Genomic DNA, 19,755 nt, shown 5'->3' on the forward strand with positions numbered 1-19,755 from the left:
GCTTTCACAGACATGCTTCAAGGTCCCCAAATTCTTCCCTGGACAAAATTTAAAGCAGAAGGAAGAGAGGAAAAGTTAGTGTCCTTACCTGGTTCTTGAAAGTGTTCTTCATTTGATAGAGTTCTAGACAAGATAAGTATTAATGCTTCTTTAAATTGGTCAAAATGCACCTAAAAATAAACAATTCAAAAGAAATTCAAAATAGTTTCCACAGCCTTAAGGAAGCAAATCCATCTACAAGGTTCCAGAACCATTTGTTAGCATCTAACAGCCTTGAAGTGAGTCATATAACCTGTTTTTCTTCCCTTTTTTCTTTATTTCTCTAAAGCACTAAAGGGAAAATAGGCTGATCATTTTACACGCCAGTGTCACCGACACTAATATCAATATTTATTCAACCCTGAGGGGGAAAACTACACAGCAAAACCCTCTTTATAAACTCAGAAAAAGATAGGTTTTGAATTCTTAGCTCCTTTAAGTTTTCTAAACAAGACCAGAAGAGAAAGATGTTAGGTTAGGTACTAGAAAAAACTTTCCAAGTAAATGATCCTCTGTAACAATGTCCCAAAGATGCTTTCATCTCTTAAGATATTCTAGAAGAGAGTAAACTACCTTTCGAAGATGACTTGAAATACAGTCTTGCTCGAGGCAGGAATAGGTTATACATTTATCTCCCAAGGCCCCTGTAATTCTATAAACAAATAGAAATCAATAGCAAACACAAAGAATAAAAGAACCTTGGGAAGCATTCTCCCGATTTCTTAAAAATACAATTACCTGGACTGAAGTAGGAAAGAACCTGAGTTTCACTTAAGTGAATACTCAGAATTGGGATATTACTTTGGTTAAAGGGATAAAATAGTTTTCTTTATGGTCAAGTACATTCTTCTATAACTTAAATTTACATGATCTCACCATGCGGCAGAAGGGAGAGATGGTATTTCTTCTCATCATAATTGTAGTTTAATAACGTGGTGCCTATTTATACAGAACCCTGTATGTAAATACAAAGTTGGTAAATTTATAACTTGTGCTGCTATGGGTCTCTTTAGACATCATTACACAACATTGCCTAGGAGATTAAATATAGTGACAGATAAAAACCACTTCTGAATTAAATGTGGAAAAGCAGCAAACCTTGTTAGTTATCTAAACAACGAAGGAAACCAATCATATGTCTTATTCATGCAAATCAGTGCAAAGGAGAGGAATCCACTGAGATTCATATGTCATAAAATAGCATATGCTTGCAATTTACCACTCTCTCCTAAAGAATATGTGATTTCTCTACCACATTCATTTTGATTACTTGAAATTGCTTTCTAAAATCATATTCCTTTAGATCACACAGACTAAAAATCAGCATATTTATGGAGCCAGAGCAGAAGTCTGTTCAGGAAGGGAGGGCATCTGCTAAAGAGCCAGGGTGGTACAATCAATGAAGGACTAAAAGATTACAGAATTATAAACTGTGCTAATTAGGTTTCATAGCTGACGAATCACGGAAAAGCCTGGGGCAGGAAGGAGAACTAGGTTCTGCCAGAGTCAGAGATGGGCTTCAGGCACCGTGGCATCCAGCTTCAGTTAACCGGGGGCAAGGCCATCTTCCCAACCAGCCAGCCCACAAACAGCACACACCCAAGCCTCTCCCACTCAGGGGCATCTCCCACCCTGGCATCTACTATTTCCTACCAGAATCGTGCTTTCCTCTTAGGGTGGGCAGGAGAAGGGTGAGGAGTGAAAGCTCTAAGCTGGGGCAGCTGGGTCTAGGTCCTGAATCTGGCTCAGCCACTGTGAATTGGCTCAATTACCAAACCTCTCCAAGTTTTAGTTTGTTCCACTTGAAAAATGGGATATCTAACAACTCATCTTTAGGATTCATTCAACAGATATTTATTGGGCCACTGCTATGGGCCAGGCCCTATCCTAGGCCCCAGTGATAGAGCCGCCATGGAGCTCATAGTCTCAGGAACTGTCACAGGGAATCAGGCAGGTATTGCTAAGGGCACTGCATGTATTTTATGTTATTTATACTACCGCCTCCCTCATAGTGGCTTTAGGGAGATAAAATGAGAGTTATACAAAGTGTCTAGAACTTCCTGGGACTTGCTAGGTAGTCAGCAAGTGGTAGTTAACACTGCTAATAGGACTAGTAATGGAGGTGACTGTTCTCACCACTTTCACAGAGAAACAGGGCCATAATTCAAGCAAAGCAACTGGCCATGAGAGTGACCCAACCAGCCAAGTGGTAGGGTGGGGGTGACAGCAGGAGGCCCAGGAGCCTGCCTCCCCGCAGGACCTGTGCAGCTGGCCAGCATCAGAGAAATGGAGCCGGTCTGCTGTGTTTAGGGACCCCAACTCCGAGATTCTCCTCTCCCTTAGGGTATCAGTGGACATGACCCGAATGAAACCAGAGTCCCTCACTGCCACAGTTAATGAGCTGAACAGAAGGAGGCTCCTGTTTCAAAAGGGATGTGGTTGCCTTGAGACTTTCACATTCTTTATATCTGACTCTGTGGGTCTCTGCTGGGTCTCCTCAACATGTCAGTTTTGATAGAGGTCATTGGAAAGAGCCCTTCGGAATTTAGTCCTAACACAGTTCAACTCGGTGAGGATTAGCCATGCAGGTAACTCAGGGGTTTCTGTATCTCAAGTTTACTTCCCCCAACCTCCAAACATGACAAAGACGTCAATAACCTGGAAGTTAATTCTAACCAACTTCTAAGACTTTATTATACCAGATTCAAGGGACACTTAGGCCTCATACAAACACACCCACTTCTGAGACAGTATGTACCTCACTGACACAGAGGTTGCTTCTCTCTCAGTCTCAGTCATCTAGAGCATGGCAGACAGTCGGGAACCGAACAAGTGGTGTCCAAAGCTGAGGAAGGTGTCATAAGGCCCACTCGCTCTTCTTGTAGAATATGCCCTGGAACCGACTCAAAAGCTACTTCTTCTCACTCTACATGATTTATTATCAGCTTCATTTTCCTGCTTCCCAACCCCCTACAGATTAGAAACAGCAACTAAAAGACAGGGACACTTCAAGGTAAGTACAAGAAGTAGCTACTGACATACTGGGATTGAGAGAAGACATTAACTATCCCCCCTTGAACAAAAGTAAAGTATAATTTTTTTATACTTAAAAAAAGTTTAAATTTTTAAAAAGACATACGCACTCAAAACCTAATAGGCTGGGGTTATTTAGTATTGAGGCAAGGATCTACGTGCTGCTAAATAAATCCTGAGGGTATTGTTCTTATAATACAGAAGAATAACTGACAGACCAAGAAGATTTTAAATGATCAAGAATAACCTCACGATGTTTATTATTATACTATTTGGTAGGGTAAAACTTTAATAAAATTTGCTCAATCCCCAATGGTTAACCCCTTTTTTATTTTTTTTAAAGTTTGCCACTAAATGGGGTAAGAGATCCAGTTATTAGAAAATTATATTAATGCGAGTTCTGGGAGCATTATTGTAGGCTCATTCTTTCCTGGACATTTGGCCAGTTGAATCTCACAACATCCATGAGAGACGGTCAAGGCAGGCATCCCTCCTTTGAACTGAGGGGAGAGAGGCTCAGAGAAAGCATGTGCCTTGCCCAAGGCCACCTGTCTTGAAGTGATAGAGTTACTGGGAGAACCGAGGCCTTCTGAATGGACTCATCAAAGTCCAGCCACCCTGCCTGCCCCAGGCCCTCTTCACTCCTGGTCTGACCTCTCAGGGAAATACCTCTGCCGCTCCAGGTCAAATCCTCAACTTTACACCATGTCACCAGGTACAAAGTAGGACACTGGGGACTCAGAGGACACAAGAGCAAGAGAATATATAACCTCTGCCTTCAAGTGGTTTATCAGCTACACTCCAGATTCTAGAGTGTGGGAGGGTGGAGTGGGAAAGAAGAGAAGAAAGTTGATTAGTAACTATAATACAAGGCAGAACCTGGCAAATGCTTTGAGAGAGACAAAAAAAAGCTCGTAGGGGCCTCTGATAAATGAGCATGTCCTAGTAGGCCAGCAGGGATGAAAAGAGGGACGGTTTTGTGACTTCTCCAAGATATTCACAGGCAGAGCTTAAAGGTTTCCAAAATGGACTTAGGATGTGGTAAATCCACCACATTTTAGAAGGAAAAAAAATCTATAAAAAACTAAACATCATTATTAACTCAGGGGTTCTTCATAATCCAGCAATGTCTATCTGGGTGACACCCTTCTTCCCCCACAAAAAGAATCTAAAAATCCAAAACAAAAAACCTGGCAAGCTGATCAAAAAACAATTGGAGCAGCCTGAAGTCTTAAATTGACCTTTATTTTCCTTCTTGTGAGGCCAGAGACATCGGACCCTCTGCTTTAAATAGCAGTAAATTCCACGTCTTTCAAGAGAGTTCTCTAATAGAGGCAGGTGACTACTATTTTCCATCAATGCTCATGAATACAGATGGGGCAGAAAAGCCCCTCAGGGCACAACCAGAACCAAAATGTGAATAAACGCCCTCTATTGTGAAGAAAGGCACATCAGTGGGCTCACTCAGTTCAGTCCCTGTAATTTTTAAGTACCATTTTTTCTCCTCCAAGGGAGCTTTACTATTGTATTCTGTTAAAATTTAGAAATCTTCAGAAATATACAATGCAATTAAATCTCACATGGTAACCAGCTGAGAGCCATGCATACCTTGGTTGGTACCCCCTCATTTGAATAAGAATTGCCGCCATTCATTTTACAAGTATTCCTATACCTTGTATGCCTCAAAGGGCAGTTTGCAGCAATGGGAAAATTACATGACTGACTAAAAACACACATGACATTTAAACTAAATTAACAGGAAGACTAGTTAAGTCTGATATTTTTTGTCATGTGTCACCACCGTTTAATAGAAATTTACCTCATCACTTTTCTTCTCCAAATTTCATAGGAACGCTTTTTGAGAAACATAATTTGCCTTTCTGAAAAAATAACTTAAGCGCAGCGTAAGAAACAAATTCTATTTCAAACCACACACAAAAAACCCTGTAACAGGAAGTAGAATGAGGAACTTAACGTTGCATGCAATCATGGAGATCAGATGCATACGGTTTCCCCATGTGTGCAGGCAGCACTTCAAACAGACCTGAGATGAGAGGGCTCAAGCCAGCGTTCAACAAAGTGTGCTTATTAGACCAGACAAAGGCCCACGTAACTCTCATCACACTTAGGAGGTTTGCAGCTATTAATACACAGGGAAATCAAAGAAAGGACATTCAAAACATTAAGCATTAGCTAAAATGGGTATAGAAATATGGACTCACCAGAAGGTCAATGCAGAGGAAAATAACACTGACAGCATTATGCAAAGAGAAATGACACAGAAGAACAAAGAGACATGGTTTCATAATGAAAGATACAGTTACAAATCTTTTCTCCTAAATACAGCATTTGGGTTATTGCAGCTTAGTAGTCATTTACTGCAGACAACGTGGAGAGATGCAAAGGCCATTTTAAGAGGTGGGTTTGTAAAACCTAAAGCGACTGTGTGAAGTTGTACTCCAAGATGGATCCAAGGAGCCCTGCCTACAGATAGAAACAGATGCAAACCACCGCCACACAAGAGACTTGCTAGCAAATCCATTCCCTACTCGAATGAGCTTTCTCAGAAAATCATTCCTGGGAAGTCACCATTTATCAAAAACCCACTCTCAGTGTGTAAGAGATGGAGGGGGGGCAGTGTACAGAGAGACACAGGACACAGTAGTTAACTGTGTTCCTGGCTCCTAGATGGGCCTTTGATACACATGCTCTAAGTCAACCTCATCCCAATCTTATAGGGAGGGTATTATTTTTCCCATTATAGAGATGAAGAAACTGAGGCTCAGAGCATTTAAGATGATGTACATACATGGCTAAAAAGTGGCAGGAGTCAGTACTTGAATCCAGGTCTGATTCAAAGACTGCTCCAATAGCATACGGCATCCATGTGGTGGGGGAGGGAGTTTGAGGATGGGGGTGGGTTGCAGGGGATGGAGAATGAGATCCATATTTGCATACGTGGAGTCTGAGGAGGCTGTGGAGACATGCATTCAAACTCAGGGACTGGGAAATCTGGGTTCCCATCCTGATGCTGCTTCAGATGAGTTGCCTGACCCCAGACAAGTCACCATCTTTTTCCAAGTTCTGGGTTCTAGGTTTCTCTGTCATACAGATGAACACTGAAGTCTAAAATCTGTGCTGGACACTGAAGAACTTTAAGTCCCCTCCATCCAAACAAGAAGCTACTCATAAAAGTATAAATGGAATTCTGCAGAAATCTAATGAGCATTCCTGGTCATACTTTCTCTGGTGAGAGTGACAGTCATTACTGAAATAAAGTAGGTAGAGAAGAACAGCCATTGAGCACTTAACTCATACCTCTTGTTGAGAGTAGAAGGCCTTCCCAACAGGCTGCTGGAAGGCCAGCCCTCCCCTTTGCCCTTGCTTTATGTCAAACTAAATACCTTGCGAGGTTCACAGTATACAACACCAAAGTCAATTTTGCAGTGAGGTTGACAAGAAAGTGTTAATAAAGAAAAGAAGCAAGTCTTGCAGCCTCTTAATCAGAAGGTCTTTTTGTCTATAAATGTGAACTATAGACCCTTAGGAGTTCACATCAACCCCACAGAGTCACAAGACCAAAATGGAATTAGAAAATATCCCTCACTGTTTCAGGTTAAACAGTAGGGTAGATGGCAAAGGTTCAGACATTTAAGAGATGTAATGAGAAATGTTCCCACCTTTCCCTCCAACTCATTCAAAAAGCCCAGATCAATAATATGAAACAGGAGCATGAACATGGGGTGGTTATAAATAGGCACTGCTTGATGATCAAGGGTAATTTTGCACATAGAGAACAAGTACAAATAATCACCACCAGAAAGTACTGCTGTAATTCTGATTCACTTTTCAAACAGTTAAAATGTATATAAGTGAAAGAAATCATAAAAAGCTGAATGAAGTGGAAACAAACCAGAAAATCGCCATATACAATTAATCATGATGTTTATAAAAGAACACAAGCACTTGAAAATGAAAACTGCAAAAGCTGAGTGGAATTATATATTTGTACAGTCATCAAATTTTAATACAAAAACTTCCGAAGTGCCTTTGATGACCAAAGTCCACACGCTCATGGGACTCTTTGGAAGCCAATGGTTAAGTTGTGCTACCACGCGGCTTGTTCTGATTCTAAAGTGTCAAGAACGTGAAATATATCAGCATCTAGATTCATATTAAAGAGTAGAGCAGGGAAGCTCAGGAGATGGGGGGGCAGCTTTGTCTCAAAGTTAGTATATTCAATAAGGAAAGAAAAATGTATTTCTAAAGCTGGACCTAACGAAAGGCTTCAACAAAACCAAGGTAAGTTATCATCTTTAGGTTCTGATTTCTAACAAAGGAAATAGAAAGGCATGTGGAAACACTTCCTTTAAAAGGCACAATAAACAGGAAGCGCCTACAATTGGAATCAATTGCTTGGATGGAAACTTGGTTCAATAAGTGAGTTAACATGGTTCCCTTTCTTAAATGTTTGTAGTATTTACTCGCAGTACTATTCACCTGCCAGGAATATTACCTGACCAGAGACTATAATTTCCTCAGTGTTTCAAGGAATCCCTTGTCTTGGGGGTCTGACCCACCTGACAGGTCCTTAACTGATGACAAAGACACGAATGGAGCTCTTTTGATAACCTAGTAGGAAACACCTACCAGCAATGTCCTCTTTCCTTTAAATCAGTGATCCACAATCTTTGGGCATTTCAAACATTTATAGGGTAACCACCATGCTCAGGGGAATATGGTTTCAAGTTATAAAGCAAGATCAGACAGATTAATTTGAGGGTAAATGGCCCATTAGTAAAATGCATGAAAATGGCAAGTCGATCTAAGTTACTTTCCTTGACAACCGTCATAAGAAACATTAGGCTTTAAAAAAGAAAAAAAAAAGGACAAGAAGTTATGAAAGATGGATCTTAAGATAAAAAATAAACAGATAATATTCATATTCTTAGTTGAGGGAGAAAATGCTTTTTACCTTATTTCTTTTTCAACAAAAAAGATTAATTCAGCTTAATACCAAAGGAGGTAAAACTTAGATGTTTTCTTTTATTTAAAAATTATACTTGTTATGATATAAAAGACAAAATTAAAACCACAAGCATCCAGGAGGTTGATGGGTACTAATGTGTTCCAAAAGCCAATTTAATGGAAAATTTTAGTTTACAATAAACATAAGTTGCACTCATACCATAAGACCATTAGAGTGCTGACATACCGGACATACACAATACATATTTTTTGAATTAACGAATAGATGAATATATTTAGGTTTGTCATGCTGTTATTCCTTTCTCCTTTTTTATTAAACCAAACTGCTAACTCATACGTATTTTTCTATAAATACCATCTAAAGAGAAGAAAGACGGCTGGTACTAGAAACAGCTTACAATTTTATAATTTTACAACTTATGATTCTTATTCAATATATCAAGATGGTAGAACTTAGAATTCTCCAGTGAAGTCTAAGGAATTTTTTTTCCTTATAATTTAAAATTGTAGACCATATAGAGTATCTTAACAGCATATGGCCCAGTTTATGTGATCATCTGAGGAGAATAATTCAGTTGCATAGAAAATGCAAATCTAACAGTAGTGCATTAATTCATGCCAACCCTGCTCTCAAGACAACCACCAGGGACCTCCCCCATGAAATCTATATGCATACATCTATTTAACTTTTATCACTGGCTCACTAAGTAAATATCAGGCTACAGACCACTTAGGTATTCATTATTCGCAGACGAAGAGCAAACGTAAAGGCGGGCTGGTAGTGTCAAGTCATTAACAAATCAATCGATAACTGGTCCCCTGTTTTAGTCTGCCAAACGAGGGCAAAGATGTGCAGCATCTGGAGAGCAAGCTGTCAATTTGCTGCCAGGGAGCATTCTGTTTACAGCAGAGGGTTCCATATTTACACTGGCTCTCAAGGAAACCTGAAGTTGTATTATGTCTTCTCCGGCTTTAATAGGTGTGAAAACAGACCCCCACTTTGATCCTATTCCTCAGATACCCAAAGGACTGAGATCCGCAAGGACGACAGTGAGAAACGCTACTCTGTTGGCTCCCCGAAGTCTCTGAGATTGAGGCAGAACCAGAAAACATTTGAGTGCCTTACATGGTGAGGAGCAAGTAGTTTAATTCTCAAAGCTCCCATTTCTATTGCTTTCAAAGCAAGATTTTTAGCATTTTTTTAGGGATCACATGTATTCACAAGCAGCTAATCCCCCCAAAGTTACCAAAAATGGTTCTAATTTTACAAAAACTCACAAAGTGTGAGCCCTGTTAAATGCCACCTCCACGGTGCCAGGCCCCCAAGAACATCATCCTCTGTACATTAACTTCAGGATGATCGCCACTCCCGTCCATCTCCCGTCACAGAGAGCCAATACACTGCACTGTATCTGAGGTCACCTGCCCAAAGCTTCAGCTAAGAGACAGTGAAAATGAAATGAAGAAAAGGAAGTTTGCTCACTGGAATAAAGTTGAGTTTCACAGCTGCTTCCTCAATTTATACCACGTGATAAAAACGAACATCTACAAAGTGTCAGCCATGGCAGCAACAGAGCTATAAAAGTACTGCCCGTTTTTCCTTCTCATCATGCAAAAAACCAGCAGCAAGATTCAACTCAAAGCCATACAAATGTTGCTCTCAATTTTAATTATGAGAACTGAAGACACTATCAGGTCAAGACATCCTTCCCACTAACAGCAAGAGGGGAAAAAAGGACCCCTCCTCACCTCTTACTCATCTGTGACTTGATCTACGGGGAGAACATGACTATTTGTTTTCGTATGTAAAAGCTAATATCGGCACACACGCACACCCCTGTTGGAAGCAAGTCGTGCTGGGTTTTAAGTGAAACTGCACTTACCCTCCTGTCTTATTTCCTGGGTGAAAGGTTTAATTAATACTTTACCCTAGGAACAATCCTCACGAGAAATAGCTTTATGGGGAGTAAAAGTCATAACAGCAAGCTGCTCTTCCTGGCAACGGCAGTTTTCTTACTGTACTTTCCTTCACTTCCATGGAAATCTCAGCCCCCTCTCTTGATGAGTGTGGAGTCCAAAAAATGATCCACAAAGAACAAGGAAAGCGCTGGAAAACATCCTCTTGTTACCTTTTTCTCTTCATCTAAGAGGCTCAGGGTACACCTTCATTCCAAGCACAAATTAAAGCAGGCCCTCATCACCGGAGCAAACTGCGCTGCTAAGTCACACCCATTACTTTTTTTTTTTTTTCCTTTTTCTTTTTTCCGTTTATCAGGTTAACAGCTAAGAGCACACACCTCCAGGATGTTAGAAACGAGTTGCAACACGTGCGGTTCGCCCCACCCCCAGCGCCCGGGCAGAAACCACACCCACTTCCCCGCCACCCCACCCCACCCCCACCCCCGCCTCTTCCCAGGCCTTACCCTGCCCAGGAGGTTGTCCTGAAGCAGCGTCTCTTGCAGCACCGGGGCCACCTCTTCCAGGCTCAACATGTGGCAAAGGTCGGTGAGTTCCTCCTGTCCCAGGGACCCGGTGCCCGTCGTGTCGAAACTGTCAAACAGCTCCTTGAGTCGGGCCTCATGCTGGTCCTGCTCTGCCTCATCCATCCCATCGCCTACAGCGCTCACCTGTGCGGGACAGAGGAGGATGGGTGGTGGCAGCGCCGCAGTCCTGCCACCGCCCCTCCACTAGCCGCCCCTACCCTTGCCAGCCCCTTGGGAAGACCACTCTGTGTGTCCCGGTCCCCTCACGCTGGTCCATCGGGACCTTGTGAGGGTCAGCAGGGGAGGTAACACTGTACACCTCCCAGCGAGACCACAGGTCCCTCCAGAACCCGGTCCAGGCCAGGAGAGCTCCCACACGCACTCACACCTGGCGCACATCCACAGGGTCGGGTCCTGGTGGGGTAATGTTACCAGAACGAGGGAGTCCCAAGGGCAGAAAGGTGCCCTACTCTCCTGGCCGGCGCTCAGGCAGGCAGCCAGTCTGTCAAACTCAAGACTGAAAGCGGTCTTAAGAGATCTCTCAGGACTTAGAGAAGGTGAAAAGCCACTTCTGACACCCAGTCCTTCCAAATGAAGTGATCGTTAGCCACAACAGACTGCAGGGCCAGAGCTTCCACGCAACTCAGCGGGCTCCAGAGGACCTGCCAGATGTCGCAACTTGCCAAGCCGTTTCCTTTCTCTTCCTTCAGCCTACTGCCCCCAAATGTAGTCAGACTGGAGGGCTGCAGCAAAGAGGCACTGCATGAATATGTCTGATCCAAAACCACTCCCTGTTTACATGAGACCAAACACTTCTTACACGAGTTCCTCAAAAAGCAACTCAATTAACTTCACTGGTGCAATTACATGAGGTGTGACTGGAAGAGTATTCCCTGAAGCTCGCTTCAGCCCCAGGGAGTTATAGGTAATGCTTAGTTGCCTAGAGAAAGGGAAAAACACAACTCCAGCCTTTCAGACAATGAGGTTCGAAGGAGCCACAGACCACAAGTGAATCACACAGAATCTCAGGACCCTCCACTACCTAGACAGTCTCCCCTCTGTACTCCTGGTTAATAGGTCTTCCATCTCTCTGATCCACCCTAACCCCAGACTTTCCATTTTTCCACATTTCATGGGATTTGTGAAAACACAGAGTCATCAATATCTCTCAGAATCTTTTTCGCTAAAAATATATATCATAAAATTCTAGGTCCCTCAATACCTGAAGAATGAAATCTGGTTTTTTTGTTTGCACAATAATTCACTTTTAATGTGCTGGGTTTTCCAACGGAAGCCTGAAACCTTCGCGTGTGAAGGTACCTTCACAATGATGCAATGGAAGCCAAACAGAACATATACCCTTGAGAGGCTGACCTCAGCCATCTCAAACAAGGCTCGCAGAACCAGCCCCTTGACTATAAAAAGCAGCATCTTTTTAAAAAAGTATTTATCTTTCCAATATAATTTTTTATTGTGATAAAAAACACATAACATGGAACCCAGCCTATTGACAACAGTTTAAGTATGCAGTACCCTATTTGTTCACTACACGTGCACTGCTGTACAGCAGATCTTTAGAACTTTTCCATCTTGCATGACTGAAACTCTTATACCCGCTGCCCAGCAACTCCCATTTCCCCTTCCCCTAGTCCCTGGCAACCAACATTCTACTTTTAAAAGCACACCTTTAACTAAACCAAGTCCTGAGTCAGAAAACTCTTAACTTAGAGGTGATGTTACAGGGAAGATCATTACAACACGGGAACCACACACGTTAAGATGCTGAAGGCGGCCAGACCTGAAAATAAGTGAGCCTTCTGTAACACATCAGTGCTGCTCTAAGCTGGGTTGCTTTCTTTTCAGAGACAACTGTTCAAAACATGACAAGCTAAAACAGAGCCAACGACTATCCCAAGGGTTTCAACGGAACGAGGTGAAGTCAGAAGATGGATCCAAACAGCTGGGCCACTCATTAAAGCAAAGAGGTAATGTTCTGGTCCAGGCTCCTGGTCTCAAAGGTCTCTTCTCCTAATTATCAGTTTTTCTATTACGGTGCTGCTAGCTCTGGCTGCCTTCCCAGGGTTGGTCTGTTGGGTTAACTAATCACCACGTAAATGTTTACAAAATAACCTGAGAGTGCTAAATAAACATCAAAGCATCAGAAATGAAAAGCCAAGGTGTTAAGCAAAGCCTCAAAAGTGAGGAATTTAGACAGGGCCAAGGCTTAGCTAATGAGATTCACTTAGCATCCACCCAGTTCATCATCAACTAAGATCTGCTGAGAATCCCCAAGATGCTCTGGGATTTTCAGGGCTGCCACAGCTCTCAGACTCACTCTCTGAGTTCTACAGTCCCCTGGGCTGGAATCTGACCAACATCATAAAAGCAAGACTATTCTGCTTCTGCTTGATTTTACATTTTAAAAGAAAGAAAAAAAAAAACTCAAAAGTGAAAGAATTCTAACACTTCCCCTTTTAAAAATTATTTTAAGGGGTGGGCGTTTGTCCATCTAAACCAATGAAAGAGGACCATAAAACTCACAATGGTAATGTGTATCTGTTAATCCCATCTTCCTAATTTATCTGCCCATTGGTAACTGTAACCATAAGTTTGTTTTCTACGTCTGTGAGTCTATTTCTGTTCTGTAAATAAGTTCATTTGTACTTCAATATAAAAAAAAAAGTCTCACAACGTACTGAGAAGTCCCAATCTTATCCACAGCTTTGAACCTGATACGCTATCATGCCCTGCTCTTTGGGAGGTCATTGGATTTTCACTAAATCAAACCTCTTTCATTTCACAGCAACTTTCCTTTTTTATCTCTTTATTTCATCTCCCTGCTTCTCAAGAACTGTGCTTAGTAAAACATTCTTTTGACTTAACAGGGAAAACAGCCCCACCCCTGGAGAACAAATGATCATATTGAAACATCCAAAAGATGTTACATATGGTGACAAGTTGTCAGTACTCTTCTAGCACAGAAGGCACTTTTACTGGCTGATATTATTCCCCAAAACGTTCATCGGTAATTTCATGTGCAAGAATTATTTTTCTCCCCACTTGGCAGAAATTTCTTTAAGGGCAAGATTCACAATTTCAATTTCTTTTATAGCTTCCCCCAAATGCATAGTACAGTCTGTTCTTCACAGCAGGGACTCAGTAAACATCATGGACTGACTTAGGATATGGAGATTCCTTACAAGGAAACTTGTCCTGAATGAACGCTACAGAAATGAGCATATGAAGACTTTGAAACACCTACTTCTTCCACAAGCATACCTCTACTTTCCCCATCCAACCCCTTTTCAAAGGCATTTTCAGTCTTAGACATATCCAAGCATAAGTAGAAAGCGAGCCCCCACTGCCAAACTGTACCACGTAGAGCCATCTGAAGTTTGATTCTATGATTTAGTAATTAAGCCAGTGGATTCAATTTTCAGCTGCATTTTTGTTGTTGTTGTTGTTACGGGATATGACTTTGGAGGAGAATCTGTATTAAAATACTTTCCCAAGTCCCCTTGTTTATAGAATGAGAATAATAATACCCATCTGGAAGGTTGTTCTGAGGGTTAAATATGGCAAGCAAGAGCAGCTAATCCCAGAGAAAGTTGATACAAGAGGGGAATTGAGAAAACAACTAAGAAAATACCTGCGATTTGCAAAGGAGGGGTAAACTGAAGAGGGGTAACTTACATACATCAACAGGTCATAGATCTGCCTTCCAAGAAGCAAAACAGGAGCTGTGGAATGCCATATCCCAGAAAGCAAGAATGGGCGAGGGACATATTATAAATATAAGCAATACCATATTACTAAATGGTAACAGTAGTAGGTAATGTTCAGTGCTTCCTCAATCTTCAAAGGCAGATTATTGATAAATTTAATGTCAAACAAAAGCAGAAAGGCTGAAATATAGTTGGAAGTTCAGAAGACGCTTTTTTTTTTTTTTAACTTCTGAGCATTTACTCTAAGTCTGGCCTATGCTGAGTACTTAGCATAAATGATTTCATTTAATCCTCCTAATTCTTTAAAGTAGATCTCATATTCCCATTTAATATGTAGAAACTGGGGCTTGGCAAAGTTAAGCTACTTGTCCAATGATACAACGCTAAAAATGGTCATGTAATGGTCATGGACCCGCGATCTGAACTCTGGTCTGACTCTATACTATCTCTCAGTCCTACACATGCACACAAAACATGTGAATGGGACCACTGGAATGGTATCATTGACAAATCACTTATCTCCACTTTTATGTGTTAACCAGCTGAACGGTAACAAGAACTAGAAATGACCATGGAACACTTGGTGGCCATAAACTCCTGCAAAATGGAGGGAGGAGGGGTGGGGTTCCTTCCTCCCTACGTGCCTTGATTCATTTATTGACTAATTATAGCCTATGAGACACTAAGGATACACAGAATAAGCATTCTCTTTTTTCTAAAGTAGCTTTGGGATTTAAAGGCAAAGAAGACATGCATTTTTACATAAATATGGTCATGAAGGGTCCTGTGTCTTCGATAATGGGCATAGTCCAGAAACTGATCACTGTTAAAGTACTTCCCCCCACAAATACTTAAGCGTGTCTAATCTGTGCAATTCAGTGCTTTCCAGAGTCAGAGCCTAGGTGACACTCACCAGTGACAGGAATCTTCCTTAGAGATGAAGGAAGTTGGGTTTTGAATGATAAATCGTCCTTCAAATTGCCAAGGACAATTCCAGTTTTATAAACCCTGCCACAAACCTGGGCCTCTCATCACCATCTACCTTCCCAATCAAATTGCCAGAAGCCTTCAGGACTCCTGTGGAATAAAAGGGCCAGTGTGGGCAATATTTTGGAGTTCTAACAAGGGATGGTTAAATAAGAGGCAGATGCAAAGAGCCATTAATCATAACAATTACCACCCAACAACCGCCCATAATAAGAACTATTCAGAGTATTTTCCTTCCAAATAACTCAAAACAAGGCTGCCAGAATGTGCAGACCCTGACAGGGAAGTCCATCAGAGACTGGTGTCACCGTGCTCCCTTTGGCAGCCCTGGCTGATGAAATCACAGTGCCAACTGGGATCGGAAAGGAGCAAGGTGGAGGTGCTGCTGGGATAATGAAGTCCCCAACCTAAGGTCCACATGAAGTGGATCCATGAACTTGTGAACTTTCCAGCATCCAAGGTATAGAAAGGAGCTTGTAAGAATGGTAGACCAGCCAAAGGGGACGTCTGCCCTGGGCCAAAGGGAGTGAAAAGGGGACAAAGTCTGGCAAGGAAAAACCAAATAATAAATGAGCACAATGCCAGAGCCCTAGCCCAGGCCTTTTATTTCCCCTCCAGATGGTCTAGCAGCTGAACAGCTACAAGGAATGTCTGGATGCCCCTCTTGGCTCAGCAGCTTTCCCTGGGTATCATAATAGATGCTTTTGGATCTGTGTTCAGACATAGCTGTTGAGGGTCCACAGTCCAGGCAGTGACCACCAAGTGACTACTTTACTTTATAACTAAAGAGATGAACATGGACAAACTCTGCTTTGGCAAAGCTTTTCATTCACGCCTTTAGCTTTCACTGTTTGGCAAGTCAGAGCCTCATAATGCCAGTGGTCAAAATAAAGTGTTTCTTTTTCTTCTCTTTTTTGCAAACACTTTAATTTGCTGCAAAGATTTCCAGGCTTACCATTTTGGACTAACTTCAGCACAAAGTGAAATTGTGATGAGAATAAATTCAAGTTTAGCAAAAGCTTAATAGAAAAAGCAATTGTCCCCATTTATGTGTTGATAACAGAATATTTCTGCCAAAAACTGCTGCTCATCAAACTGATTACTGTCAGATAGCCTCCTCTCTGCTCGGATAGCACCTCACTTCTAGCTGGATACTAAAAGCACAAGAGTATCAGCAAGAATAAAATCAGAGTGTAAAAATATAACACAAAAGCTTAAATGCCACCACACCGGGAAAAAAATCACATTAAATTTGAAAGAAAATAACCACCTTTGCTAACTACAAAAAAAATTAATTTAACTAAGGGTATCCCATTAGCATTTATTCTAAAACATAAATAAGCTTTATCCTGAATGATGTAGCAAACCCAAGCTTTTGTTAAACGTAATAGCTAGGTGGATTACCCAATCAAGTCATTAACTCAGGATGGCTGGAGGAATAAAATCATTAGGCTAGCACATGGTAGATTCAATAACCTGTAATCAGCTACTAAGTAAAATTACAGAAGCAGAAAACAGAGCTGCATTTTTGCTACTTTCTTAAAAGAGACAGCTTGTAACAACTTTCACTTCTTGAGCCATATTTACTCAAATTAATTTAGAATGCCTGCAGCTCTGACTACCGTTCCCTGGGGTATAAAAATGAAGCACTTCTCATATCTATAAACAGTATTTTCCCAACTTTGCTTTTTAAGGGAGGATTAGATCATAAATAGTTTGTCATTTTTGCATCTAAAAGCTTGAATAAATGGTTAATTGCTGATATAAATTGCAATAAAGTGTCCTGATTTCAAATAAAGTTGCTCACTTGCATATTCCCATAATCTTTTTAAAATTCTATTTTATTTGTGAATAGGATAAAAATATCTTTTTGCAAGCTTCAGTAAATCTCTCCACAAGACCCTGCCCAACAGATGTAAGTTCAATAGCCAGAATTCAAACCACATAATTTATTGGCTTACAAATGAATTGGCACCTATAAAAATAAACCTCCTGAAAAAGCTTTAGGCTGTTTGAATCCCTCTAAAATGATCTGGCTAAATGTGCCAACCCTTTATCAATGTAAGACTGATAACATATATTTTCATTATCAACATAAAATGGAAGCACCAAGATTGGTGAAATGTTAGTGTACAAAGTCATTTGCAGTGACACTTAAAACAATTTATTTGAACAACATTTGACTTATGATAAGAACGTTGTCTATTAAGATTGTCTGTTCAAAATTCACTGGAGCCCTATTCTCCCCCTCTGACAGTTAACATCTTTTGATATTAAGGGTCACCACATATCTAAAATGAAAAAGAACAAGAAAAAAGACACCCATGCCATTCTGAGTAAGTGTCTATTAAGATGACTGATCCTTGACATTTTACTGCAAAGACCGTGCCTGTGATGGCTGCCTTTCCGTTGCCCCCTGTAAAGCCTTTTCCTGCCTTGGCAATATCTTTGCTGATGTCCAAACCCATTTGGAACATCCGTAAGTCCTACACTTTATCTATACTGCAGTTCAGAATGCTTTCCTCTAAGGAATCACCAGAGACCAGGTGAAAATAAACACATCTGCTAAGAAACTCTCCAGCAGTTCACTTCACCTAAGGACATTGACAACAGCTGAGGAGACCACAGCAAACTGTTTTATCAGCCAGCCTGACATGTCCCTTACACACAGTCTGGGAATTTCCACATCCCTCTTCAACTCCACAGCAAGACCTGCCAATATTTCAGGTCAGCTACCAATACGTTAGCCACGAGGGAAGACTCAGAATTAAGCTGACAAAGAAAAAAATATATATCCTTGCAGATTGTCAATCCTCAGGAAACAAGTAAACAGATATAAATTTATGTTAATGTATTTAAGGGAGCGGGATCGAGAACCTCAGAAGCTTAGCCCATGTGCTTCGGTTGACTTTATTAGGATTCTCATCCTAAAAAATGCTTCCACCTCAGTCACAAAAGACAACCATGCGATCCGTTTTGATTTCACAAATTCAGGAGTTCTATGGCAAGCTTATCTCAGGAATTCCTCAACACCAGGAGGGGATCTGCCCCAGTCAAGTAAAGAAAGCAGAAGATCTCATAAGAGCTAAGTTGTCTAGAAACAAGGTGCATGGTAGGACAATCTTTCCAGCTCCCATTTTACTTGCACCAACTTAGCCCCGGTTTGTCAGGGCTGAGGCTGGGAAATCGCCTCTTCCTATCTCTATCTCTTTCAGCTTCACAGAAAGAGCTTTCAGCAGTAAACTGTTTCCATCAGCTTTGTCCTTTTGTCAGAGACCGGTTAGGTAGCTGCAGAAGCCCAGCCCCTGGAACCCTGGAAGCTTCTGCCGCGACACTCCACACTTCCATTCCGTGGGTCTGGCGGTCAAGGGTTTCAGGCAATAGCCGAGCGTCATTTTGTGCCTTTCTTAGTAGTCGCATTGGGTAAAGTCTTTCTCTGTGCCTTGATCCCTGACACCTTCTACAATGGGTCCAAACAGCTCTCCGCTACTCAGACAGCCCAGACTAACACCTCGGGTTTCCCCAGGCAGGTTTCTCTTCAGTTTCCCAGTCACAGGGGTGCCTGGGTGGCACAAGGCAACAGAACAACCACCCTTTCTGCTCCCCCCCCCCCCACCACGGGACTCAAGTCCTCTCCTGGACCAGCACACAGTAGCCGCCTTCAGCTGGCAGTGCGGGCGGGGACGACGCGGGTGGCGGAGGTGCCCAGACCCAGCTGCGCTGCAAAGCCGGGAGGCGAGGTGCGGCCGGAGCGCGGACGCGCCGCCCAGGTCCCCGGCAACGCGTGATGCAGATGCGCCCCCGACCCGCCCGCCCATCGCCACCCCCGGAACCCCAGACACCCCATTGTGTCCCCGGGCAGCAGCTCTCTCGGCCCCCGCCGTCCTCGCTTACCTTCTGTCGGCCTCTCCGTTGCGCCCGAACAGCCGGCCGCCTGCCTCCAGTGCTCTGCAAAGCGGGGGAGGACGCTTTGTTAGGGCTCCAGAAGCGGGACAATACTTCGCAGTCGGCGCCGGGGTTCAGGGCGGGCGTCCTTCAAAAGGACGCGAATGGGGACCCGCGCGAGCGTCATTTCCATTTGTAAGGGGCCAGCGCTCACAAAAGCGCGGCTCCTGGGGGCTGCGGCGCGCATCCTCCCCGCCCGCCGGCCCGCTCTCCCGGACCGACCCCTCCTCCGCCTCCCACACCACCCCCTCCCCGCCTGGTCAGCCTGGAGCGCCCCGGCCCGAGCTGGCCGCCGGGCCACCCGCTTCCTCGCTGCCGCCCCCTGCTCCCGGCCCCAGCCCGGCAGGGGAAGCCCCAGCCTGTTCCGGTGCCTGGGCCGCCAGGGCGCGCAGGGCCTCGCCCACAGCGCGGGGGCAGCGAGAGGCCTCCGCGCACCCCCAGGCCGCGGGGCGGGGGGCCGCGGGAGCGGTCTCCGCGCTTACCGCGTCCCGGGGCTCAGGCGCCTGGCGCTGCCGCGGGGCCCATGGCCGCGGGCGCACTCGGGGCTCGGAGGC

At 43.1% G+C, this 19,755-nt stretch overlaps 1 protein-coding gene across 12 annotated transcripts in view; it reads right to left on the reverse strand.

Moving 5' to 3' along the window:
- Positions 1–19,200, reverse strand: part of NIN (ninein) — a 105,930-nt gene extending 86,730 nt beyond the window's left edge. For 11 of the 12 annotated variants that reach the window (XM_028495847.2, XM_028495850.2, XM_028495848.2 and 8 more), the window contains exons 1-3: positions 19,151–19,200; positions 10,485–10,688; positions 89–170 (exon numbers count right to left, since the gene is read on the reverse strand). In XM_028495847.2, the coding sequence (XP_028351648.1) occupies positions 89–170; positions 10,485–10,667 (265 nt within the window). In that variant the 5' untranslated portion in view covers positions 10,668–10,688; positions 19,151–19,200. Of the gene's footprint in view, positions 1–88; positions 171–915; positions 2,003–10,484; positions 10,689–19,150 lie in introns of those variants that run through there. The other variant, XM_028495849.2, reaches the window with a different exon arrangement.
- Between the last annotated feature and the right edge of the window lie 555 nt (positions 19,201–19,755).

Source organism: Physeter macrocephalus, chromosome 11 (genome assembly GCF_002837175.3).
Source record: "Physeter macrocephalus isolate SW-GA chromosome 11, ASM283717v5, whole genome shotgun sequence".
Classification (NCBI taxonomy): Eukaryota; Metazoa; Chordata; class Mammalia; order Artiodactyla; family Physeteridae; genus Physeter; species Physeter macrocephalus.